At 40.7% G+C, this 27,899-nt stretch overlaps 2 protein-coding genes across 8 annotated transcripts in view; both read right to left on the bottom strand.

The window, feature by feature from the left end:
- The window catches only part of LOC143216891 (uncharacterized), a 138,002-nt gene extending 122,100 nt beyond the window's left edge, over positions 1-15,902 (bottom strand). For 6 of the 7 annotated variants that reach the window (XM_076440451.1, XM_076440452.1, XM_076440453.1 and 3 more), the window contains exons 1-3: positions 11,510-13,194; positions 10,168-10,495; positions 7,823-8,026 (exon numbers count right to left, since the gene is read on the bottom strand). In XM_076440451.1, coding sequence (XP_076296566.1) covers positions 7,823-8,026; positions 10,168-10,495; positions 11,510-13,048 — 2,071 coding nt within the window. In that variant the 5' untranslated portion in view covers positions 13,049-13,194. Of the gene's footprint in view, positions 1-7,822; positions 8,027-10,167; positions 10,496-11,509; positions 13,195-14,937; positions 15,034-15,868 lie in introns of those variants that run through there. The other variant, XM_076440456.1, reaches the window with a different exon arrangement.
- On the bottom strand, positions 14,000-23,382 carry LOC143216898 (uncharacterized). The gene is made up of 2 exons (XM_076440468.1): positions 19,486-23,382; positions 14,000-18,297 (listed from the first exon to the last, which is right to left on the bottom strand). Exons 1-2 carry the CDS (start codon positions 19,870-19,872, stop codon positions 18,295-18,297), a joined length of 390 nt encoding a protein of 129 aa, XP_076296583.1. The 5' UTR covers positions 19,873-23,382; the 3' UTR covers positions 14,000-18,294.
- Between the last annotated feature and the right edge of the window lie 4,517 nt (positions 23,383-27,899).

The raw sequence follows: 27,899 nt of genomic DNA, 5'->3' as shown, positions 1-27,899 counted from the left end.
TTTCGGCAAACATTTCAAGGATTTTTAGCCAGATCTGAACCGGTCGAATTTCGCTGCGGAAGTCCAAGTCGGAGAACACAATGGCGGACAATCTCCTTCGTCAGGAGTTTCGACAACCGATACTGCTATTTCCCACGACTGCCAAAACCGTGTGTAATTTCATCGGGACGCGTTACCAGCTCCGAGGCGTTGTTAACACGGCCGGGAGCCGCGCGTGCTGTATTAACCGCGGGGTCGACTTTGTCTCGTTACCGTCTAATAGGATAATTAACAACTCCGTGGCTGTTCAAGCTGACGGGAACACTGGTTGCCTCTACATAGCCGCGATTCCATTAGAGGATCTGTTTCCAGCCGAAATGGAATACCAGTCGAACGTCTGCCAGAGACGAGAGGGAATCACAGAGCTCTAGGATTGCTGACTTGTGCATGGCTTAAACAAACGCGCCACGATTTCGTATGCACGAAATCCTCGAAACCGTACACAATAGAAACACTCCAAGTCGAATAAAATGTCTGCGATTTTCCCGCGGATATACCTGCGACTACAAAAGGTTTAAATAGTCTTTGCAAATGTTTTGTCTTTCTTCGAAGTACTGTCTAAACGTGGAAAAATTTTTATCAATTTAACACAAGCCGTTCAGTTTTGAAAAATTCCTAAACGGGGCAAGTCCAGCACAAGACCTAAATGTACTACAAGAGAGGCCTTCAATAAAATTGTTATAACTAATCGAAAAATGAATTGTTTAAGTTGAAAATTTTGGAGCATATTCTTCAAAGTGCTGTGCAAGTGTAGGAAAATTTACAGAAATTTATACCGAGCCGTTCAGTTATTAAAAATTCTGCAGGAGAGCACGCTTGGAACAACCCCTAAATTCTTTCACTGAAGAAAAGGGCCCCCATTAAAATTATTATATGTACACCAAAAATGAATTGTTTAAGCTGAAAATTTTTGTGTATGTTCTTCAAGGGCCTTTCTAAACGTAGGAAAATTTTCAGAAATGTATACCGAGCCGTTCAGTTTTTAAAAATTCGGAAAGAGAGCAGGTCTAGAACAACCCCTAAATGTACCGCAAAAGACGCCTCCAATAAAATTGTTATAATTACTCAAAAAATGAATTGTTTCAGCTGAAAATTTTTGTATATATTCTTCAAAGTGCTGTGTAAATCCCACGTAAACCCTAACATTTCTAATCACCGACCGTCCGCTCCCAGAAGAGCATAACGCAGGGACAAGCATAAAACCGAAGTTTTCCTGTCGAAGCGAAAGATAATTTCTCGTTAAGCAGGAAAGATCGAACGGTCCGTGTTGCAGGTCGCGGCGACTCAATTAATGTTCGACGAGAGTTGCATCTAAAGTTTCGGTTCCCGTTGATCCCGCGGGAATATTCTGAATAATTCAAGCGGCGTGCGGTGGCCGAACAATTTTCTAGGAAGTGCATTAAGTTAACACCCCCGATGGGAATCGATGAAATCGAAGAAGAAGAAGAAGAAGAAGAGCATCATCGGAAATCGTCCGCAAACTCTAACGAGTAGAGAATCTTGTCGGGAGATTTAAACGGTGCAACGATAGCTGGGCAGAAATTAATAAATGAATCCGACGACGAACAATCTCCTTTCCAAGGATCAAGAGAACGGGGTCGCGAGCTGAGAGACGCCATTAAAATTGCTCGGGCGATCCCCGCGGAGCTGCGTCTCGTCGACAGTTTTACCACTCCGTGTCTGTCTTTTCATTGTCTTCTCCGTTCGTCTCGATCAGAAAAACGGCTGCCAGACTCCCGGAGAGAGAGCTACAGCGACCATAAAGCGGCGGATCGTAAAATTATCCGAGGGAATAAAAATTTCGGTTCCCGCCGGGACCCATCTTCCCCGTAACAATTGAAAAATGCCTTTCATCGCTCGGAAACCAGGTCGCATAAACTATTTATACTATACAGTATTCTCAATGTCTCGAGCATACTTGTTTGTACGATCCTGTTACTAAACTGTATTTTTAAGACTTCGCAGGTCGCGTTGCAGCGGCAGCATCTTTCAGATATGATTTTATTATAACGGACACAGTGAATTTTATAATTAAAGTAATTAAAGAATGCAAGCTTCCAACTTGATTTTACTGTTTCAATTTGATTAGATGTGGCTATTATACGATAATATTTGAACGCAAAATTAAATATATATATAATACATAGGCTGCTTGAATGAATTTTGGAAAAAAGAGATTGAGAAATTTTGTGGGACGTTTATTCGACAAAATGGTAATTCAAGAATGCAAGCTTCCAACTTGATTTTACTGTTTCAATTTGATTAGATGTGGCTATTATACGATATAATATTTGAACGCAAAATTAAATATATATAATACATAGGCTGCTTGAATGAATTTTGGAAAAAAGAGATTGAGAAATTTTGTGGGACGTTTATTCGACAAAATGGTAATTAAAGAATGCAAGCTTCCAACTTGATTTTACTGTTTCAATTTGATTAGATGTGGCTATTATACGATAATATTTGAACGCAAAATTAAATATATATATAATACATAGGCTGCTTGAATGAATTTTGGAAAAAAGAGATTGAGAAATTTTGTGGGACGTTTATTCGACAAAATGGTAATTAAAGAATGCAAGCTTCCAACTTGATTTTACTGTTTCAGTTTGATTAGATGTGGCTATTATACGATATAATATTTGAATGCAAAATTAAATGTATATAATACATAGGCTGCTTGAATGAATTTTGGAAAAAAGAGATTGAGAAATCGTGGGACGATTATTCGACAAAATGGTAATTAAAGAATGCAAGCTGCCAACTTGATTTTACTGTTTCAATTTCATTAGATGCAGCTATTATACGATAATATTTCAACGCAAAATCAAATATATATATAATACATATGCTTCTTGAATGAATTTTACAAAAGAGATTGAGAAATTCTGAGATGATTATGGACAGCTCTAGCAGCGAAATTGGAAAATGATTATCCCCCTTAAATTTAAAAAAATTATAAAATATAAGAATAATTAATATTTAGAAAATATAGGATACTTTGGTCACATTTAATTTACACGTTCTCTACAACAGAAAAAAATTAGTAAGTACCATTTATATTCATTGCTTGCATCCTTTGAAATTGACTCAACAATTAAAAATTAATTGTTGAGTCTATTTAATGCATTTTGTTGGAATCTACTAGGTGCAAGACAATTGATTATCACTACGAATTATGAACTATACATTTTTCATTCTTATCCTATTCGTCGTATTTCAAGGGTTGAAAAATTTATTTTTCTGTGGTTCTCGCAATCAACCCTTCGAGTGATCTTGAAAAAAATCGGGAATAATCTTCGATCACGTGACTATCATGCACAAAAGTATCAAGACGATCAAACGGGTGGAACATTGTTAAATAATTGAACAAGAATCAGCCTATCAACGTTTCCAAACGCTTCGACGATACCGGATGCGATTAATGCATTAAGCTCTCAAGTATTCCGGTGATTAGGGTAATGATCGATGTAGTGATTAGCGGACGTGATAGAAGAGAATCTTCGCTGAGATCCGAGGCACGCGTGTCTTCCCCGAGAAGGAAAAAGAAGAAAGAACGACGGGAAGAGAAATTACGTAGAAAGAACGTGGATCTGCAACGGAACTGCCGAAGAAAGGACTACGGGGGTGGGCGAGGGATGAGTTATGAGCGCGGCGGATGCAGCAGCCGGTGGTACAAGCGAAACGAACGGAAAGAACCCGGCCAAGAAAGAGTAGCCGTCGACTTTCCTGGAGACGAAGCCTAATCGCTCCTGGAACCTTCGACTCTGTCACCGAAAAATCGAATTTTCTCATCTGCATGCAGAATAAAAATTTTTACTCCAATTTGGAGAACTGACAACCACGTGGAAAGATTTTTCTTTCAACAGATCAAAAATACTGACATTTTTAAATTCCATTAACTTTCTTACTATTGAAAATTTTATCGAGTCAATTTCAAAAATAAATACATTTATTAAGGGTGAGGTCTAACGTTTAAAAAATGAAATAATCGAAAATATTAACCTATAACTATAAATGAGAAATTCGGAGCAGTGTTTCCCCAAAATTTTTCGAATTATGGAGATGAGAGTAGAAACGCACCCCTAACAAGGGAGGGACCGCCAAGTGTCCGACTTCGATTTTGATAATCTTTTGTGAGACGATGGTGTATAGATCCCTAATGATGTCTGCAAAATATTAGGCGTAGTTACTCAATAGTTTTAAAGATATAAACAATTGAACTTTCACGGCTAACGGAACTTCGAAAACTACTCAACAAGCTTCAACTTTAATTGGTTATATCTTTGAAACTATTGGGTAACTACACCTAATATTTTTCAGACATCATCAGGGATCCATATACCATCGTCTCACAAGAAATTATCAAAATCGAAGTCGGAAACTTGGAGTAATTCTTCCCTTGTAAGTGTGGGAACCTTGGGCAAACGAAGGGGATCGAAGCGAAAGGATTAGATCAGCAACATAGTTGTTGCGTCGCCGACGAAACGCAATAACTATACTCGGCGGTCACAGTGTTGAAAAGGGGTCGGGGGAAGTACGCGAGAGTGGGGTGAAGGACGCAATCGAATCGATCCGAGTTATTGTGTTCTGGTCTGTGTATTGTCCACGGCGGAGAACAATCGCAGACACCGCGAAGACGACCCTGATGGAACTAATTGATGCGTGTAATTGATGATTCGGGGTGCGAGGGGGTGGCGCCGATCACGGTCTTGCTTTGTATTAAACGGAAATGAAAAATCTCAGCAAGAGTTCAGGGACTCGAAAATTTGTCTACGCGTACTTCAAAGTATTGTCTAAATTTACTGTAAGTATTGCGATTTTATATGGAGCCGTTTGGTTGTTAAATATTTCTCAAAGAAATAAATCTTGACCAACCCCTACATTTTTTTACCGAAAGACCTCCATTAAAGTTGTTATAAGTTCACGAAAAATGGATTTTTTAAGCTGAAAATTTTTGTATACGTTCTTCAAAGGAATGTCTAAATGTAGGAAAATTTTCAATAATTTATGCCGAGCCGTTCAGTCATGAAAAATTCTGAAAGTGCGCAAGTCTGGTACAACGTCTAAATTCCTTCACTCAAGGAGAGAGACCCCCTTAAAATTGTTGTATGTTCACGAAAAATGAATTGTTTAAGCCGAAAATTTTTCTACATATTCTTGGAAGGTCTGTCTAAATGTAGGAAAATTTTCAATAATTTCTGCCGAGCCGTTCAGTCATGAAAAATTCTGGAAGGGAGCAAATCTGGAAAAACTACTTAATTCCTTCACCGAATGAGAAGGTCCCCATTAAAATTGGTATATGTTCACGAAAAATGAATTGTTGAAGCTGAAAAAATTTTCGTATATCTTCTTCAAAGGTTTGTCTACGTGTAGGAAAAATTTAAATAATTTATGCCGAGCCGTTCGGTTATGAAAAATTCTGAAAGGAAGCAAATCTGGTACAACCCCTAAATTCTTTCGCCTATGGAGAGGGACTCAAAAGGAATAATATCTCGGATGAATTTTCTTTACATGAAATTAAAACGATGATCGTGACGCAGCGGGTAGCGAACGTGTTGTAGCAGCGTTATCCTTGGACACGTGGTCGTCACGAGTGAGGAGAAGATAAGAGCAAAGAGTGGGGAAACAGAAAAAAAACAAAGAGAGACCGTTGCCATGAACGCTCGCGTGGATTTATGTGCGCAGGGTTGCACAAGTGCATTAGCAGAGGGTCACCGAGTAAAAAGTAGTGGAGAGATCGGCGAAACGTCTCTCGGGACGCGGCGAAGAAAGGGAAGGTCGAGTTGAAGGGAAAATGGAAAGGGGTTGCTGTGAATGCTGACTCGAAGAAAGGGGTGCAGAAAGAGAGAGAGAGAGAGAAATGGCGAGCGAAAAAGGAGTCCAGAACTACGAGGGGAAAAAGAGAGGAGTGAGAAATAAGAGTCAGAGAGTGGCGACGAGGGGTTGAAAGCAAAAACTGTAGGAAAAGGAGTAAATTGGGGGTGGGAAAATGATCAGGTGGTTGGGGGGAAGAAAAACACCGGGAAAAGGGTGAAAGAGTACGAGGTACGCACCTGTGAGAAACGTGTCCATTCTAGCAATAATCACTCAAAATGGCTGACCAAAAACCTCAATGAACATTCTCATAAATATATACCGTGTATAAAATACACATGTACAGTCTCTTTAAATAGTTTCTCGATCTGGATAGTTCTGTGCCCATCACTAGCGGTAGCGATGGCTCTGAACCGCGCTCGAACATGGAACTAATTTGTATGATTCCGAAAATTTGCTTCATCTAACAGTAATTCAACTAATTAGAGATTCGGCTGGTCAGTGGAGGACTGCATGAGAGATTAGCAGCGTTGACCTCCGATTTTCGGTGATTAATGAGTCGATGAAGCTTGATGAAGCTTACAGGTCGGTTTGAGTGGTGTATTTCCGCGACCCCGTGTATGAAGATTCGAATCGACCAGTCGCCAGCTGGATTCAAAGCGTTAAAGCGTCCCTCGTCCTCGACTGTCCATCGGGCCGGGGGTTTAAGGCCGGTCCACACGAGCGGAATCGATCTCATGCTCGTCCCATATTGGATCAGGCGAAACGAGCCGCTCGACCGTGCATCCGTCAACACGACGGCGCGGTGGCTCGTTTCATGGTGACGGGAATCGTCGACGACGACGACGACGTGTCGATACTTTTCTGCCTTCCGCGCGCGATTGCGAGACCGTTCATGTAAACGCACACCGAAGGTGACGAATCGGTCCTCCGCAAGCTCGCCAGCTCCCGCTATACACGTGGAAACTGTGTCAAGAGCTTTTCCACATTTTTCGCTCTAATGTGTCCCGATATAATGCGTCCACTCGAGCGGCCAGCCGCTTTCCACGGACGCGGACCTTCTTCAGCGATACGCCGCCAAGGAAAATTCACTCCTAGCCGCCAGCACCTCTTTCCAAACACTTTGTCAACCCTTCGGAAGCTTCTCGGAATGTTGGTTTAATTTTCCAAGCCAAGGAATTTCGTCGTTAGAAACGAACTGTCGCGAGAGGGTTTGATTTGGTTTCATCCGTGACGAAAGTTTTCACATATTTCCTCAGCCAATTAAAATTGTTATATCTTACTGAAAAATGAGTTGTTCGAGCTGAACATTTTCGTACATGTTCTTCGAAGTATCGTCCAAATATGCGAAAAGTTTTATAAATTTATCACAAGCCGATCAGTTATGAACAATTTTGAAAGGGAGCAATTTCTAAATTCTTTCACCGAAGGAGAGAGCCTTCACTGAAATTGTTGTGTCTTAACAAAAAATGAATTGTTCGAGCTGAAAATTTTTGCACGTGTTCTTGAAAGTTCTGTATAAATGTACCGTGAGTATTGCGATTTTATACCAAGCCGTTCAGTTATTAAAAATTCCTCAATGGAGCAAATCTGGTCCAACCCCTAAATTCTTTCACCGAAGGAGACGGCCTAAAATTGTTACATCTCACCAAAAAATGAACTGATTAAGCTGAAAATTTTCGTATACGTTCTTGAAAGTACTGTCGAAATATGTGAAAAGTTTTGTAAATTTCGAACAACCCGTTTAGTTATTAAAAATTCCTCGGCGGAGCAAATCTGATAGAACCCCTAAATTCTTTCACCGAAGGAGACGGCCTAAAATTGTTATATCTCAACAATAAACAAATTGTTTAAGCCGGAAAATTTTACATGTGTTGTTCAAGGTGCTGGGAGCTGTTGCCGATACATTTTAGTTTCCCGGAGCAAGTGAACAGGTCTCGATTGAAAGATATTCGGTACTCACCGGTGACGGGAGCTTCTATGTCGATCATAGTCTTCTCCGAGCGCAGTAGGGCGGCTCCATCGTTCACTATACGAAGGGCCGCCGCCTCGTCGATCCTACCTTCGAGGATAAAGTGTTGTTTGAGGATTTCCGGCCGCGGCCGATTCGTTTCTGGGTCGAACACTTCTGCCACTGTCAGTTTGTGCGATGGCGGAAAGAGGACATCTGCGAACAAGGAAAACAGAGTCATGTAATACACCGTCGATCATCAATCTTCCACGAATCAATTCCTTAAAGAATCATTATTAGACACATTTATCTTAAAAATTCTGCGGATTTGTACGCATTCATGAAGAAATTAGCGAAACATTAAAAAGTGGAAGGTCTGTCGGGGAATGAAATAAACTTTAATCCGGAATAGAATCCGCAGCGAATTCCTCAACGTCTCCGTGCCATGAAAAAGAACCTTTAACCGTCGCCATCTTCTAAACGAGCATGATCGTAGCTCGTTAGAATGATCCAGTAGCCCGGATATATCGATTCCGCGAGGCACCAGCGAGAGTTTCGCGCGCACTATCCGCAGCGCGCAAAACCGCGAAGAAGAGCGGGGAATCGGCGCGCAATTAAAACCGAGTTCGGCAAATATTGATCACCCTAAAGGCCGACCGCAAAGTTATCGCGAGTCCCCTATCATCCTCCGGCTGCGTACTCTTTGCCTAGCAGCATGATTAACAGCCTCCCACTCTCCTCGAGTAGTTCTGAGTCTCCTCTCCGCAACGTCCATTATACTGTCCAACAGCGAAAAAACGTTTAGATTTTCGCTATGCGATTCTTATAGAATTTTTTTACGCTGATTCCGAATCTTAACCCTTTGCACTCGGAGCTATTTTAGCTCGGAAATGAAACATTTCTTCCGATCTAGAATAATTCCATTCTATCGGGTTGGAAAGAGAAAGTGTGTAGCTCAAATTATAAGAATCGAAGATAAAATTAAGGTATTTGCTCATGTGTTTATTCAATAACACGAGAAGTTACCTCGAAAATGGCAGAAAGTAACAGAACTGAATGGAAAATATGTTATTGAATAAATCTATGAATAAATATCTGAATTCCTGCTTTCAATTTTAATTTACAAACGCTACGAACTTTCGATCCAACCAAATACATGATTTTTTTTCATTTTGTGGATATGACATTAATGGAATACATCATACTGTATTTAAAAGTTTTGTAATTGGTTAGATCCCGACATGTTTAACAATGTAACGAATATTTCGAATAATGGTGCAGTTTTTGAGAAATTTTATTTTGCAGAAAAAACATATTTTTCAACTTTAAACAAATATTCTGAGGTAATTGTAAAATATTTGGAATTGTTCTTTACAGCAAAAGATTCTGTAGACTTTCGTGAATACAGCGATGTCCAATATTAATACATTAGGAATGTTTAAACAATCATTAGAGATGGAGAGACACCACTTTTGCATCAATTTTTTTAGGATATTTTTCAGTTTATCTTACAAAATAATGGTCCAGAGCGTAAAATCGAAATATACCTTCAGAAACCTCCCTTAGAAGTTTGAAACATCTTCGCCCGACATGAGTTGCAAACTTCAAACAGGGGTTTCTCAAGGTAAAAGTCTGCTCCATCGCGTGATATAGATTTTACGCTGGACCCTTACTTTTTTTAAGATAAACTGAAAAATATCCTCAAAAATTGGTGTTTATAAAAATTTTCAAAAAATGCTGGAGCATCAAATTCGACAGAATTTAGTACGATTCGTATTTATTTCGGAACTGCAAATATTACTACTAGACAGCAGATTTTATACATTCTTGTCGAAGATGAGTAGGTGTAATTTCAAACAGTAAAAATATATTGGAAGAATTTAAAAATACTTATTACATTTTCAATCTATCAAACAAATTAAAAAAGAAATTTCTATTTCGCTCTAGTTTATTGTAATCCAGGTAGAAAATTTTTCTTTTGCATAAAGATTCGCTGTCTTAACTAATTAAAGTTTATTACCAATGAAAATAGGATTTTATTTAGTACCGCTTTCTTCAAATCCGTCTACAAAAAATTGAAAATTGCATAAAGTCTACTAATGATTGTTTAAACGTGCTTCAACATTCATAACGTAATAATATTGAATATCATTGTACTCGGGAAAGAACAATCCAAAATCTTTTAAAATAACATCAGAATATTTGCTTAAAGTTGAATACGTCTTTTCTTCAAAATCAAACTCAACGACTAGGGGAAAAATTAAGGACAGATTCGGGATCAGCGCAACAAACTATAAGAATCGCATAGTGAAAATCGAAATGTGAAAGAAACGTTGAAATTTGTTGGACAGTGTTACCTGGGCTACATCTCTCGGGGTTTTCGATCGTCTTCTTGGTCAATTTCGACAAGTTGTCCTTGCACCTGTCGATCATCACCCTGGGTGACCTGCAGGTTGGATTACGTGAACTTTTCGGCGAGCGTGAACTGCGCTTCCCAGAAAGCTTCTCGAAGAACTCCTTGAGGGGGCCACCGCGTGTTTTCTTGGGCGAACTAAGCGGCACACGGTCTCTGAAGACATCGTCTTCCAACTCGACGTAGATACTGTCAGTTTCCGCAGAGCCCTCGGCGCACGTGGATTCGTTCCCTATCGAAGAACAACTGAGGTACCTCGTCGGTTCCATGACCTGCTCAAACCAGGATTGGAAGCAATTACGAAACAGTTACAAAGAACCGAAATGATCTTCCGACCTGGCTGCGGATTTTATGTAGAATAAAAACCGATCAAATAGCAAACTATGAAAGTGTTTAACGGGATAGACTCGTTACCAGGATTGTATAAATTATTGTGTCTTAATGAAAAGCGGAACCTCTCGGCTGAAAGTTTTTGTATATGTTCTTGAAAGGTCTGTCTAAATGTCGGAAAATTTACAAAAATTTATACCGAGCCGCTCAGTTATAACAATTCTGAAAGAGAGCAAGTTTGGAACAACCTCTAAATACTTTCACCGAAAGAGAGGGCCCCCGGTAGAATTGTTATAGCTTACAAAAAAATGAATTGTTTAAGCTGAAAATTTTTGTATATGTTCTTCAAATGTCTGTCTAAACGTGAGAAAATTTTCAAAAATTTATACCGAGCTGTTCAGTTTTTAAAAATTTGCATAACAGGGCAAGTCTAGCACAACCCCTCTAAATTTATCGCAAGAGAGGCCCCTTCAGTGAAATTGTTATAACTAATCAAAAAATGAATTGTTGAAGCTGAAAATTTTTGTACACGTTCCTCAAAGTGCTGTGTAAACGTAGGGAAATTTTCAGAAAATCATACCGAGCCGTTCAATTATTAAAAATCAAATATCAAACTATGAAAGTGTTTAACCGTATCCAAAATGTTTAAGTAAGTATTGTGCACTCTTATCTTTTAAAAATCAATAAAATTTCACAAATACTTATGCAGACAAATCTTCTCTTTCATTTTGCTCGAAAACTGTCCAATTACCCCCCTGTACACGGTTAACATTAGAATAAGAATACGCAGAGAGAAAGTTAAAGAGTTTAAAGACACTGTTGCAATATTTCCGTTAAATCGTTACGAAGAGATGTGAATATCTAGACGATCCTCATACCGTGGTATCAATTCGAACGATTTTTATTTTCCATAAAATTCCATAGTCTAAGCGCAACATGCTTAGAACCTGTTCAACCTCTTTAGCCTCTGTCTCAGACTTTTCGTCAGCAAATGCGAGGAACGACGACTGGTCGAGATCAGCCGTGGAATCGTCGAAGCTGTCGCAGTCAGAGATCCTACTGCCCCTCATGGAGTCCTCCTCAGATTCATTCGCCGGGTCATCACCTTCCTTCGAGTTGGTGATCGAAGGACTACTTGCAGACGTCCAGACGGTGTCGGGATTGCTGAGGCTGTCACAGTCAGAGGATATCCCGACTCTCATGGAGTCCTCCTCAGGATCATCCTCCAGGTAATCCTCTTTGTCCGAGTTGCTGAACGAAGGACTCCCTGCAGACGTCGAGTCAGGTTCGGTATAGTGGAGGCTGCTGGTGGACGAACCCTGATACGTCCGTGCTTCAGGAGTCTTGAAATAGAAATTCCTGATCATCTCGGGGTCCCTTGAAGTCTCGTTCGGCTGCGTTTGGTCCATCAAAGCACTCCCTTCAAAATCTGCGTTGATCTCAACAGGATCGCTGTCGGACGAGTCCATTTTCGACTGTTCACTGGACAGATCCAGGAAGTTCGAGTCCACGTATATGCTCAGGCAGTCCGAGGTATCTAGCTCCACTACTTCTTCCGAAGGACCTCCCGAAGATCCTCCGGGACGAGGATCAGGATCAGGATTCTGACGAGCCTCGCAGATGTTTCCTTGCACGTAAGGACTATCTGACAAGGTAATGCATTCAATCCCGCGATGCTGATGCGGAGATATCTCCAGCTTCTCCACATCATTATTATTTGCATCGATATCTTCATCATCCACCTCGAGGTCGTCGATCCGTTGAATGCAGGACTCCAGAATCCGCTCCTTCTGATCCTGGGTGACCGTGTCCCTGAACTCTTGGTTCAAGCTCAGTCTGACCTTTTCAATTTTCTCCTGCTGGCTCATGCTAGTATCAACACTCCGCCTCGCCTTCTTCAGGATGCAGTAGTAGCTCGATATGAAGGTGGCCGTGCGGTCCAACAGGGAACAGTTGTCCTCTTCCATCGGGTCGTACAGTTCCGGACAAGGCGAGCCGGCCTCGGCCTGTACGGGGCTGTCCACAAAGTAACTGCTCCTCCTGCAACGATTCCTCAGAGGAGTCTTCATCCTGCACAGCTCATCTACGTCGGCTTCCAAGTTTCTTCCGGGCTGGTCCACGTGCTCCAGGATCACGCCGACAGCCTCGTCGTCGAAGGGCCTCCTCCCCCGGACCGAAAAGTCCATGTGAAAACGTTCCTCCAGTTTCCTCTTCAGCCTCTCGAGCCCGCTGGTGTTCGGCTCCTCCGCGTCCTCGGCGACAGAGGACTCTTGCGAGTCTTCACAAGCTGACACCTGTATCGGCACCTTCGCCGGCGTGCTGGTCGGCGCGCAAGGGCTTCCAGATATTCCTAGCGAGCTCAGTTTTCGCACCAAGTCCATCACCGAAGAACGACGTCCACACTCCGCTCGCGCCAGACCGGTCCGCGCCGGGGTATTGTTGTTCTCTAAGGCAAGCAGACGCTCCAACGAGTCCGAGGAACTGTTCGCGCTCATTGTGGCAGTAAAGTCCTCAACTACAATGAAAAAAATTTCGGTAATCTTTTCTGAAATTTTTGCCTTTCTCCTATAAATTGCTGCCGCTTTCCTATGTTATCCTGTAGATTTTGGCGAGAACGTGTGAGAAGTCCAAGTTTCCATCCTGAAGGATCAATGGTTAACAAGTTGTAAATGTTTAAGGTTGAGCGATTTGAACAACTTTGACACCAGGTTACAAAACCATAACTATTCATTTTTTTCCAATTTGTGCTGGCAATTATTGGTGTAATGAAACGAATATATACCCAAATTTATTTCCCCCTCAGTTCTGTAGTTTCAGAATTCTGTATGATGTATATCTATCGTGACGGGGAGGCCAGTTTCATAGTCAATCGTAATAAACCGTTTTTATTTTCATGAAATTATTTTCCTGGTGACAAATGTAAAGTTAGAACGTAGATACCAAATAAAAATTATAATTCAACGGAGATAATTATCGATATTTATCCCCAACACGGGTCTGCCTAGGGACAATTATCCGACAGGCATACTATTCATGTCTGAAAGAAATGCGCGGAATAAATGTATGAACAGTAAAAGTTTGTTTTTATTTATGTAATCGTAACAGATTTAATGGCTGCTTTTTACTTTACCGGACTCAAAATTAGTATCTTTCTCCTACGAATTATTACGTATTTGCTGTGTAATCCAGTAGATTTGTACCCGGCGCGGATGCAGATCGACGTTTCGAACCTCTGGGATCAATAGTTGAGGAGTTATGGTCGCTTAAAGTTGTACATAATTCCCAGTTTCTTGGGCGGCGCACAGTGGGACCTTTCGTCCAAATCGGAGACAAAATCAAAGAACTTTCGATTGAAATGAGGTAGAGCGATGATATTTTTTTTAAATTAAAACTGAAACTTTGCAGAATATGGGAAAAATAGGATGGTTACTGTACGAACGGTTTTTAATCTTGAGAAAATTCGTTAAACATGTAGAATTTCAAGAAATCGATTTTGCAATATCCTGAGGTCGTAGAAAAATTTTGAGACCAGATTTGAAATCAGCGTGAAAAAATCTATCGGAAATGAAGTATAGCATGTTCAAAAAAAAATTTTTCCGCGCGTGGTATTGGAAAAACCACAATTTTCTTGAAATTGTGCAAGTTTAACGAATTTTCTCAACGTTAAAAAACGTTCTTACCATAATCTCCCTATTTTTCCCATATTCTGCAAAGTTTCAGCTTTCATTTAAAAAAAATTTCATCGCTCTACCTCATTTCTATCGAAAGTTCTTTGATTTTGTCTCCGATTTGGACGACAGGTCCCACTGTGCGGCGCCCTTGCCTGTCGAAAATGCTCAACTTTAAGCGACCATAGCTCCTCAAATATTGATCCTACAGGATCGAAACTTCGATCTGCATCTGCGCCGGGTACAAATCTACTGGATCACATACCAAATACATCATAATTCGTAGGAGAAAGGTACTAATTTTGAGTCCGGTAAAGTAAACCCGATTTAATTAACTTATATTCAGTTTGTTAAGATCGTAATTGTTTTTAAATTAAATAAACCGCTTTATTTTTTTAAAGAAAACACATGATTTCCTTTACCCGTCAATTTGACGGGTGTCCGTAAAAAAAATGTCCGTAAACCTAGTGTTAAACATTCATAACTTTTGAACCATTGATCCACCAGGATCGAAACTTGGATTTCTCACATCTTCTCGTCTAAATCTACTGGATATACATAGGGAAACGGTGAGAATTTATAGGGGAAAGGAAAACATTTCTGGTTACGCAAGGAAAAGAGCAGTCGAACATTTTTTTTGGTTCTCCTCACCCCCTCTGAATTGAGAGACTCGGCGAAGAAGAAATTTGAGAAACCAATCAACGTCTTCAACCTACCGATTTTTTGATAAACTAGATGAATGTACACTCGAACGTTCACTGATAAACGTTGCTTTCGATTCAACACGTTCACTGTCGCGTAGAGATATGTTACTGTAACAGATGGACGAAAATAAATTTTGATTAGAACCGAAATTCAATGCATCCAGTTTTGGTTGAAGTAACGCTGGAACCACAGAGCCCGGCGAAATGGCAGATTCCACATTTTTTTCTGTCAAAAGTGAACAAATATATGTTGGAGAAATTTTTTCGGTTTGAAACGATCGGTTTGTTTTGGATAGGGTCAGCAAGAGAGGAAAGTCACAAGAGCCACGAGGCCCGTTGGAGAAAGTAGATATAGTTTTTCTGTATTTTGAGAATCTGCCAGTTGGAAACGACTTTTTTGAACACGAGTTTTCAGACACCCGAATCGAATAGGCTGTTTAGATCTAAAATAAATAAAAATCATACTAAATTCTGTGTCGTATTTTCTATTATAAATTAAAAAATTTCAGTCTCGTTCGAGGCTGGATAGTTTTACTGTAACTAGATCACTGTGATTCAGCTAAAAATTTTCTTTAACTACAACTCGACAAAAATTTGTTCTGACCTCGACACTGTCCGAAACCCAACACTCACGTCGTCGAAAATTTTCTTTAACTACAATTCTACAAAAATTTGTTCTGACCTCGACACTGTCCGAAAACCCAACACTCACGTCGTCGAAAAGCGTTCCGTTTCAAACTCGAGAAAAGAAGAATCTGCAAACCTATTGAGCTTTTTTTAAAATTAAAAATTGAGCTTTATATGAACTTTGCCCGGTTCATTGTGAAGTAAATAATCTGGAACCGGTCATTTGACCGGTGGTGGTATTTTTAGTGTTAACTAGATCACTGTGATTCAGCTGAAAATTTTCTTTAACTACAACCCGACAAAAAGTTGTTCTTACCTCGACACACTGTCCGAAACCAACACTCACGTCGTCGAAAGAGAATTCGAGATATACTGATCCGTTCGCGAAACTATGGGGCGAACAAATGGAACGCGAAAGATGGCGGCGCGATGATAACGACAACGATTACGTTAATTATTAAATATATTACGTTACGATCACGATTGCTCTCAAACTTGTCGTTCGACGATCAAGGCTCGTTCGGATCTCGGTAGTTTTACTGTTAACTGAAAAGTTTCTGGAACTATAAATCACCAAAAAAATTTGTTCTTAACTGGACACACTTGTCTACAACCGTCCTATACCGCTTCGTTTGCGAAACTGTGATGCCAGCAAATGGAACGCGAAAGATGGCGGCGCGATTCTAACGGCTACGATTAAGTTGCGTTTCCAAATTGTCGTTCGACGATCAAGGCTCGTTCGCAGTGACAACAGACACACGGGAACGATCGGTTTGTTTTGGATACGGTCAGCAAATGCGAGAGGAAAGTCACTAGTGGAAAGTCACCAGACCCGTTGAAGGAAGGAGATATATGTAGTTTGTCTGTGTTTGGAGAATCTGCCCGTTGGGGAAGATTCCTTTGTACAGTGAACCACGAAAGTATTTGAACGCACTTTGAAACAGTATAACTTTTTTTGTGTTCGGTCCAAACAACCTGATTTTTCTTGAGCAATTAGAAGAATTGATTTACCAAACGACATGCAGAGAAGATTTCGAAAAAATTGCAATTGCTAAGAATTACACGAGAACGAAAAAGAGGCACCATATATAACTTTTTTATTAGAGCCCGTAATGAAAATTTAAAATATGCGTTTTGCAAATGTATGTTAGTTATACACATGCTGAAAATTTCATCGAAATCGGTTGACGCAGAAAAAAAACGACACGCATCGAAAGATCGAAAAGTCGCGAGGAATTATGGAGTATGTTAATCGATTTTGATGAAATCTTCAGCATGAGTATTATTAACATAGATCTACAAAACATATATTTCAAATTTTCATTAAGGGCCCAAAATTTTTTCTTCTTGCATGCAACCTTGTAAATTCTAATTTTTGGAGAATCTGTTTTGCAGATCATTTAGTAAACCAATGCTACAAATATAAAAAAGTTATACTGTTTTAAAGTGCGTTCAAATACCTTTGACTGTAATTAGAAAATCCCTAGCAGTGTATCATAGGTTTCCTACAATTATTACCACTAACGTTACTTTATAAAAATAACAAGAGCGCATCTATCCAAATTTCTTAAATATTGTATACCCAACGAAATGAATTTGTTGAATAATTCCTCATGGATGCATCTTTCAATCTCAATAATCGTGAATGAAAAATATTTCAAATTGTTCAGTTTACAATTATCGAAGTTATTCATGGGAATTGCTTCAACAGATTATATTCAACAATATACCTTAACAAAAATCGCGAGAAATGTGAATAAATCAAATCTTGTAACTCGATAACAATTTTAATTCTCTGCAAGTTTGATGTAAAGCTACGTCCACAGTGCAGTAACATCTCTAACAAATTCTAGCAAGGAAATTCCTATTTTACATAAAGTTCCGCATTGCGGTATAATTGTTGCGTTCAAATAACAAACAATTTAAAGGATTAAATCATCGTTCCGCAAGCGATTAATCTTTTATTTAGTTAGAAATCAAACATAAACCTCGTATAAAATGTATAATCTTCGCATATATAAAATGTACAGTACAATATTCTCGTATACAAAATGTATCATATAATATCCTCGCATATAAAATCACCGAGTAGTATAATATTCGAGTTGAAGGGCCGAGAACAACGGGAAGCAACACGTTGTTTTCGGCGGATAAAATGATTCGCATAAACGAGTTCTTTCCCGGGAACTCGCGGCTTCGACGCGCAATCTATTATAATTGCTCGAGCAGGGTTCATTAGCGAGAGAGAGAGAGAAAGAGCGCGAACGGCCCGACAATTACGCCGGACGAATGCATCGCGAACAGCTGATAAATGCAGCGCAGATGCGCCGTGTAAATAAGCACGCGAGTGAAACGCTAGCGACGATCATTTTATATTCCCGCCGACCTATCATTCCTGGGACAAACTAGCTCGCGTTATTGTCGCGCTGTACCTCCAAGCGACATTTTTCATCCTGATCGCCGAGCGATCGTGCTCGCGAATCGCATCGCAAGAAACTACTCGTCTCTCTCTCCGCCATTTTCTCCGTTCTCTCACTGTCTAACGTTGTTTCCATACATGTTACTCGATATTGTTACCCCTGCATCGAACGCGACCATCGATCTTCAAATCATAACCTCCCGGAGAACGTGGTGGAATAATAAATAAATATATAACAAGAGAGCTCTCTACGCTTTTCGACGACCTCTTCGAAAAATACATCCTTCGTCGTCCTCGCCTCGATCTCCACGTCCCAACAGCAATTACTGCGAGAAAACACAGAAAATCAGCGCGATTCCAGGATTCACACCGTCAGAAAATTATTTAAAATATTTAACTATTTTAAGCGAAACGAATAGCAAGAAATTATTACAGATATTTGCACTAAGAGAGTCCAAGTATCAATTTCGAAATTCGTACGTTCGTGAAAAAGATGAAAAAGCGTTCTACAATTTTCTAGAAAACTTCAGCGAGTGTTCTAACACTGCCGAAATTTTAGAGAAAGGAAAACAACAATTTTAAAGTTAAACTATAAATTATTGAAGATGCTTACATTACGACAGTCGAAGTATCAATTTCGAAATTCGTACGTTTATAAAAAATGATGAGAAAAAACGTTCTAGAATTTTCTAGAAAACTTTAGCGAGTGTTCTACCACTGGCGAAATTTTCGAGAAAGGAAAACAACAATTTTAAAGTTAAACTATAAATTATTGAAGATGCTTACAGTACGACAGTCGAAGTATCAATTTCGAAATTCGTACGTTTATAAAAAATGATGAGAAAAAACGTTCTAGAATTTTCTAGAAAACTTTAGCGAGTGTTCTAACACTGCCGAAATTTTCGAGGTAGGAAAACAACAATTTTAATGTTAAACTATAAATTATTGAAGATGCTTACAGTACGACAGTCGAAGTATGAATTTCGAAATTCGTACGTTTATAAAAAATGATGAGAAAAAACGTTCTACAATTTTCTAGAAAACTTTAGCGAGTGTTCTACCACTGGCGAAATTTTCGAGAAAGGAAAACAACAATTTTAAAGTTAAACTATAAATTATTGAAGATGCTTACATTACGACAGTCGAAGTATCAATTTCGTAATTCGTACGTTTATAAAAAATGATGAGAAAAAACGTTCTACAATTTTCTAGAAAACTTCAGCGAGTGTTCTACCACTGGCGAAATTTTCGAGAAAGGAAAACAACAATTTTAATGTTAAACTATAAATTATTGAAGATGCTTACAGTACGACAGTCGAAGTATGAATTTCGAAATTCGTACGTTTATAAAAAATAATGAGAAAAAACGTTCTACAATTTTCTAGAAAACTTTAGCGAGTGTTCTACCACTGGCGAAATTTTCGAGCACGAAAAATAACAATTTTGAAGTATAAATAAAGTGAAATCTAGTATAAAGTGATCCTTGAAGTATAAAATAGATCGAATCACCGTACTTTGTCCGAAGTGGAGCCCTGATCGGTCGATCCCATAACGCTGGCCAGCCACACGGTCGTCTTGCATCTCCTAGATCCAGTCTTTTCGATTTTCTGAGCGTTCCGATCGAAGAACGCCTTGATCGCGCAGAATTTCTCGACCAAGGACTCTTGCAAGACTCCGGAGCTTGTTCCATGGCTTGAAACAGGTCTGGGACTCTTCAATGGCGACATCATGGAACTGCGGGACAACCTGTGCACCTTGTGCAAACATTGTCGTACCGCTAGGTACAGGTTATCGCTGCGTTTATTATTGTCCAACGGCAGCGTGTCCAAAGTTTTGCAAAACTTCTTCGTTGTACAACACGAGGAGTCCTGCACCATTTCGGCCAAATTGTTTTCCGACATTTTCACTTGGCTTCTGCTTCTTCCACTAACCGCGAGCTTTGTGCTACGGACACGTGGCGAACCACGGTGCTGCTGAGAGTCTCACACGGTTTCAGTTTTCGAGGTTGGTAGTGGCGAAAACCGATTTCTGATTAGCCGTTCCCACCTTATTCATTTCTCGGTGATTTCTTAGGGGATTTCACGATAGGCTTACGCAGGCCAAAAGTAACTATTATTATCTTAATTATTACATTTCACTCTAATAATTGTGAATTAGAAATATTAGAATTTGGTAGGTACCTCTTGGAAAATATGCGGATTTGCAATTTTTAGGAAAATGTTTGACGATGTTCGAGCTGTTCTAATTTCGTGAAAAAATCGTACGATAATAAATTTAGGCTTACTTTAAAGTTTGAAGACTCTACTACCATAATCTATCCCTAATATACTCAGAAAAAATTTGTCCACTTTGTAATAGTTGGAGAAATGAGGATACTAAATTAGACATTTTTAGAAAAATGTTCGACGACGTTTGAACCGTTGTAATTTCGTTAAAAAAGTATCGTGTGATAATTTTAGGCTTATTATCAAGCTTGAAGCCTCTACTTCCACGAACTATCCCTAATTTACCCATCAAAAATTTTTTCACCTTGTCCCAAGTGGGGAAACGAGGACACTACATTTCCCATTTTCAGAAAAATGTTTGACGACGTTTGAGCTGTTTTAATTTCGTGAAAAAAAATCGTATAACAATAAATTTAGGCTTATTTTCAAGCTTGAAGCCTCTGCTTCCACGAACTATCCCTAATTTACTCATGAAAAATGTATCCACTTCGTCACAAGTGACGAAACGAGGACAGTAAATTTCTAATTTTCAGAAATTATTTGACGATGTTTGAACCGTTGTAATTTCGTTAAAAATAGGATTGTTGCAGTTAAGTTTGAGTTACCTTTTCCCTCGGTGTTTGTGGAAGCATGTCTACCGTGTGTAAAAAGAGTTTGGTGTGCACTGCAACCTGGTAAAAGATATTCTTGAAAAAGCTAATCAAGTACGGTTCAGTCGACAGCACAATTTTCTCATTTACACTGCAGTCTGCAACCAGGTTCGATTAACCTCGAGATACGAGTGCACTGTGGCATCTGGAATCGATGTGGTTGGCATGGTCGGGATTTAGGGTGACTGATTCGACCGATCTGTTTCGTCGGTCCCTTAATAGAACCTTCAATAATCGAGAATCGTCCGGGAAAAGGCTCGCGTTCGTGCACTCGAACCTTGTATTAAACCAACATAAATTTGCACGAAAGCGTCCCCACCATTAAAGCTGAATTTTTAATCGACCCATGAAATTCGCGAATCGATCCGCAATCGACGAATATTCTGCGAGAGGGATCGACATTTTCTTTGGCCGGCCGTTCCGTTAATAGAGCCGCGATTCCAATCATGGAACGGAAAGAGCATTTCTCGGCTAATCATAGAAACTGCGGTTCAAGCACGGTGTATTCTAAGTCTTGCGAAATATTAAAGGAGCGTCCAATTTTAGGGCACCGCGGCGGTATTTTCGAACGCGTACTTTCGGTCATCTATTTTCCCGGATTTTGCAAATATCGGTTTTCGCCCCGTCCTCTATTTACAAGCTTCGGCTCACGAAACGAGAAGGCACGATTAATATTTAGAAAATTTAAAAAAAAAAACATTTTGATAACAGTTGTGAGCAATTTTTGCATAATAAGAAAATTCAAGTGACACTGAATTGGAAATGTCTAAGAGAAACTACAAATTTTTAACAATTAGAGCCATCGAATTTGAAATTGTTCCCGAAACCGAAAGCTTAAAAAAGAAATTGTGCGCGATTTATAAATAAAACTGCAACTTCCTAAATTGGAAATTTCTAAAAGAAAATACGAATTTTCGCTGTCGATTAATCAACTATCAACGCCATGGAGTTCGAAATTGTTTGCGAAACCGAAAGCTTAAAAAAAAACGTGCACGATTGATAAGTAAATTTCTAATTTTAACAATCAACGCCATCGAGTTGGGAATTGTTCTCGAAACGGAAAGCAAACAAAATTTTAAATTTTACAAATTTTAACGATTGGAGCCGTCGAATTTGAAATTGTTTCCGAAACCGAAAGCTTAAAAAAAAAAACGTGCACGATTGATAAGTAAATTTCTAATTTTAACAATCAACGCCATCGAGTTGGGAATTGTTCTCGAAACGGAAAGCAAACAAAAATTGTGCCCGATTTATAAGTAAAATTGCGACTTCCAGACTATTCTTTTACAGACTACTTTTTCCAAAGATGAACCAGAAGCTATGAAAAAAAGTGAACAGAAACAGCCAAACCTAGGAGCCGAAAAGTTTATCTAATTCATACAGCGAATTTCCAGGGAGCTAAATACTTGAAACGCAACAGAAAGCGCCTCGCACGGCTGGCATTTAATAATTAACACGGCGGAACACTCTCGGAGCCATAAATAATTAAGAAACCGCGGAGAGGTTGAATTTTCAGGCGTCCAAGGGGAATAGGTCGTCGGTGATCAGACACGAGATAAAGTTCGATACATATGCATACACAAGTATTCTTGAAAACGAGAATTTAATCGTATCCCCTTTACGCGCAATATATGATACATAAATAAATGATACATTTCAAGTACAGAAGAAATTACAGTACATCGTGTGAGTGTATTCGTAGAATTGTTGACTCTGTGATACAATCATTGTGCTACCAATTATCAATGAGTATTATAATTAATGATACTACGATTATTACTGTTCACTATAATAATTAACTGTATGGAATTCGCTCCAAACTATTCTATTATTTAAGACATGTATATCAATATTATAAACATCGACGATTTCGCGATCCCGGAAATTAATTTAGCGACGAGCCTTCTACACTATTATACGCTTTCCATAGAAACAGAGATTAATTGAAATTGTAAATTCAATTACTCCGCTATTGATCATTTCAAAAAGATCGATCATTCGACTGTTTTGCCCGAAGTTCTGCCCGCAATAGTACAATAAAATAGAGCCAGGGTGAATATTTACAAGAGAGAGAAGCGATCAACGGTGTCGAGTGATAGTTCGATCGATAAAACCGGTCGTCGCGGTAAATAAAACGGGTAGGATCGTTCGATAAGAAAATAAAAAGCTGAGAATTGATCACGTTAAAATCTCGAGGTAAAAATTCGATCACTACCGTTGTTCGCTCCTCCCGTCGTTTCATTTGCTACCCCTGCATCGTTGTTCATCTCGGACTTGTTGATATTATGACTATTTCGCCGAGGAAGCGTAAAGTCCGCCTGTAAACGCTGCTGCAGCAAGCTCCTCAGCGAGATGGAGAAGCTGAGTTCTGCATCCGAGATGAACAATAATGATGCAGAGAAGCGGGACACACGAGGTCGAATGCGTAGTGCTGGCAGACAGCAGTCCCAACGATCAGGGAGAGAAATAGGAGGCTCGCAGGGATTCTGATCCTCGGCGATCCTCCCCCGGAGTTCTCGCCAAAATCTACAGGATAACATAGGAAAGCGGCAGAAATTTATAGGAGAAAGGCAAAAATTTCAGAAAAGATTACCCAAACTTTTTTCATTGTAGTTGAGAACTTTACTGCCACAATGAGCGCGAACAGTTCCTCGGACTCGTTGGAGCGTCTGCTTGCCTTAGAGAACGACAATACCCCGGCGCGGACCGGTCTGGCGCGAGCGGAGTGTGGACGTCGTTCTTCGGTGAGGGACTTGGTGCGAAAACTGAGCTCGCTAGGAATATCTGGAAGCCCTTGCGCGCCGACCAGTACGCCGGCGAAGGTGCCGATACAGGTGTCAGCTTGTGAAGACTCGCAAGAGTCCTCTTTCGCCGAGGACGCGGAGGAGCCGAACACCAGCGGGCTCGAGAGGCTGAAGAGGAAACTGGAGGAACGTTTTCACATGGACTTTTCGGTCCGGGGGAGGAGGCCCTTCGACGACGAGGCTGTCGGCGTGATCCTGGAGCACGTGGACCAGCCCGGAAGAAACTTGGAAGCCGACGTAGATGAGCTGTGCAGGATGAAGACTCCTCTGAGGAATCGTTGCAGGAGGAGCAGTTACTTTGTGGACAGTCCCGTACAGGCCGAGACCGGCTCGCCTTGTCCGGAACTGTACGACTCGATGGAAGAGGAGAACTGTTCCCTGTTGGACCGCACGGCCACGTTCATATCGACCTACACCTGCATCCTGAAGAAGGCGAGGCGGAGTGTTGATACTAGCATGAGCCAGCAGGAGAAGATTGAAAAGGTCAGACTGAGCTTGAACCAAGAGTTCAGGGACACGGTCACCCAGGATCAGAAGGAGCGGATTCTGGTGTCCTGCATTCAACGGATCGACGACCTCGAGGTGGATGATGAAGATATCGATGCAAATAATAATGACGTGGAGAAGCTGGAGACATCTTCGCATCAGCATCGCTGGGTCGAATGCATTACCTTGTCAGATAGTCCTTACGTGCAAGGAAAGATCTGCAAGGCTCGTCAGAATCCTGATCCTGATCCTCGTCCCGGAGAATCTTCGGGAGGTGCTTCGGAAGAAGTAGTTGAGCTAAATACCTCGGACTGCCTGAGCCTATACGTGGACTCGAACTTCCTGGATCTGTCCAGTGAACAGTCGAAAGAGGACTCGTCCGACAGCGATCCTGTTGGGATCAACGCAGATTTTGAAGGGAGTCCTTTGATGGACCAAACGCAGCCGAACGAGACTTCAAGGGACCCCGAGATGATCAGGAATTTCTATTTCAAGACTCCTGAAGCACGGACGTATCAGGGTTCGTCCACCAGCAGCCTCCACTATACCGAACCTGACTCGACGTCTGCAGGGAGTCCTTCGTTCAGCAACTCGGACAAAGAGGATTACCTGGAGGATGATCCTGAGGAGGACTCCATGAGAGTCGGAATATCCTCTGACTGTGACAGCCTCAGCAATCCCGACACCGACTCGACGTCTGCAGGTAGTCCTTCCATCACCAACTCGAAGGAAGGTGATGACCCGGCGAATGAATCTGAGGAGGACTCTATGAGGGGCAGTAGGATCTCTGACTGCAACAACGTCGACGATTCCACGGCTGATCTCGACCAGTCGTTCCTCGCATTTGCTGATGAAAAGTCTGAGCCATAGGCTAAAGAGGTTGAACAGGTTCCTGGATCTGTTCAGTGAACAATCGAAAGAGGACTCGTGTGACAGCGAGCCCGTCGAGATCGCCGTAGATCGTAGAGGAAGTGCTTTGAAGAACGAAACACCCCAGACGAGACTTCAGAGGAGGAAAGATCAGAGCCTGGACTGGACTAAACGAATCAGGGGTTAGCAGACCGAGCTGCGGATATGACGCGAAAAGCTTAAAACTAAATTCGACCTATTGTGAACATTCATGCAACAAGTTTAACACTAATTCTGGCCACCTTCCCCCGAAAAATGGCGCGCGAGTCGCGACCAGAAGTCCCAAGCGCTACGTGGCTTCCGGCCGAGACTCGCGCAACGATTTCCCCGCATAATAATCTGCGTCGGATCGCAGCCCGACGATCGCTATACTAAAAACATCATCTTCCACAGCGGATACACCGCCCCTGCTATTGCACGATTCCCTTAATCTATAAGTTGCCTTTTGATTAATCGCGAAAATTCTTCTAATAAACCGCTGCAAATTTGCTGGAAAATCCCAGAGAAGTCCGAAACGATGCGAATCGGTCGCACAAGGCTCTAGAGTCGTCGGTGGAAATCGACCCTCGGACGCGAATCGATCGGAAGATCGAACGAAATCGACCCTGGGCATCACGGATCCTTAAATTGATCGATTTTGAAGGATTCGCGCGGTTTCGCGATCTTGGATCGATCCTCGTCACGATGTTGCGACTTGACGACGGCCTCTCGAGGATTGGAAACGATCGACCGGATCCTTGGTTGGACTGGATCAAACAACTTCTGTGGATCTTCTGGCTAGCGGCGCTGTCGGCTGTCCGGTTTTTGTCTGCGAGCAGAGCTATTGTTTTTCACCTGTTCTCTTTGTTTATTAATCGTTTCCCAGAAGTTGTTAAGCGAATCAGCGACAAAAGTTCAATGGAAATGGAGTCTCTCTTTTAATAATACTAGGAACAATAATTAATCGAAAATAATGGACCATCGACTTCTTATTCTTTAGTCGGTGATGAAACCATTAAAAAGTTTATTTAAAAAATTATTTCATTGGTTGATGGTCTAACATCATTGAATTCTTCTTGCAATCTTGCAATGAATTCTTCTTACAATCTTGCAATGAATTCTTCTTGCAATGAATTCTTCTTGCAATGAATTCTTCTTGCAATGAATTCATTTTGAACGCATGAATGCAGGAAATCCCAGTCTACTCATTATTGTCAAAGAAGTCGGTGATAAATCAATTAAAAATATTATTTAAAAAATTATTTCAATCGTCGATGGTCTACCATTGAATACTTCTTACAGTTTTGCAATGACTAATTCATTTTGAATAAGAATGCATGAAATCCTAGTCTACTTAATGCATTATTCTCGAAGAAGTCGGTGATAAAACAATTATTAAAATTATTTTAAAAAATTTTTCAATAGTTAATACTCTATCTCATTGAATTCTTCTTACAATCTTGCAATGAATTCATTTTGAATAAGAATGCATGAAATCCCAGTCCACTCACGATTTAAAAATGATTTAAATGCTTATAAAATTATGTCAAAAGTTATTTAAATGCTCGAGGCTCTGCTACGCCTTCTGCACAGCAACTAGATTCAATTCCAATCCTCGCAGACGGATTTTGCGACGCCATTCGCCACATATGTAAATCAACAGTGTGCCAACAACTTCCCAATGGAAAACGATTAATGTTTCGAAGCCAGCATAATTTCCGCACACAATGATCTCCGTGAAAATCTAGACTGCACGTTCAGCTACATTCTCGACGAAGGAACATTTATAGGACCGTGAGGCAATAGGATTGGAGAGAAGAAAAATTCGATAAAGTTCGATTTCAATTTGCGGGTACAGTTCTCTGGGAGCGACACGCGACCAGCTAGTAATCCGCTGCGTAATCTCATTAAACTGTCGTGTTTACATTCCGCGTGACCGTTCAGCTGGAACGTGTTTTCGAAACGCAGTGTATCTACACGCTCGAGCGATTCGGAACGATCTCTCTGTAGGGAGATATCTACGAGAGAGATTCGAAGAGAAGACATTAGCTTTGGCAAATTCTTCGAAGAGAGAGAGAGAGGAGGATGGAAGAGTGAGAGAGAGCGAGGAAGAGAGAGAGTAACGTGACTGTTCTCGCTCGCCTAGCTGCCAAAAGCCGCGTATTAATAGTCCGACTGACAAAAACAAGTCGTCGCGTCGTGTTGCATGGACAGAAAAGTTTTTAATCGCGCCCGAATCGCGAGAAACGCGGTCCCGGATCGGTTTCCCAACTGGAACGATTTCGCAACGCCTGCACATGAATAGAATCTACCCCGCGACCGGCTCTGGCTATGTTACTGTTCTACGCGAGAACTTTCGCGATTCTAGCGATTCTTTTCAGCCGTACCTACTGTGTTAGGATCCGAGAGAGCTGGAGAAAATGTTTCCGTGTACCTCACGATAGGTGCTATGAATCACACTGAATAGATTTATCATTTAGCCCGCCGGTTTCCCGGAAAAAATTCCTGAAAGTCGAATATTTGATTTTTTTTTGCGGATTTGTAGAACTGAATGATAGATGCCGTTTGGGGTGACTCTGGCACCGCCATTTTGTCGCCAGGATGAAATAAAAAAAATACTGATATGTAGCTCAAGATAGGTGCTATGAATCACACTGAATAGATTTTTCATTTAGACCCCGGCTTTTTCAGAAAAAATTCCTAAATGCGGCGTGTTTGGTTTTTGGGGAATTGTAGAATGATAGACGCCGCCATTCGGAGGTGGTCTAGCAACGCCATTTTGCGGCGAGGAAAAATAAGAAAAATATTTCTGTGCACCTCATGATGGGTACTATGAATGACACTGAATAGATTTATCATTTAGCCCGCCGGTTTC

Source organism: Lasioglossum baleicum, chromosome 16, assembly GCF_051020765.1.
Source record: "Lasioglossum baleicum chromosome 16, iyLasBale1, whole genome shotgun sequence".
NCBI classification, from domain to species: Eukaryota; Metazoa; Arthropoda; class Insecta; order Hymenoptera; family Halictidae; genus Lasioglossum; species Lasioglossum baleicum.
Note: the sequence above shows the minus strand (reverse complement) of the source record. Positions and strands in the feature narration are given on the sequence as shown.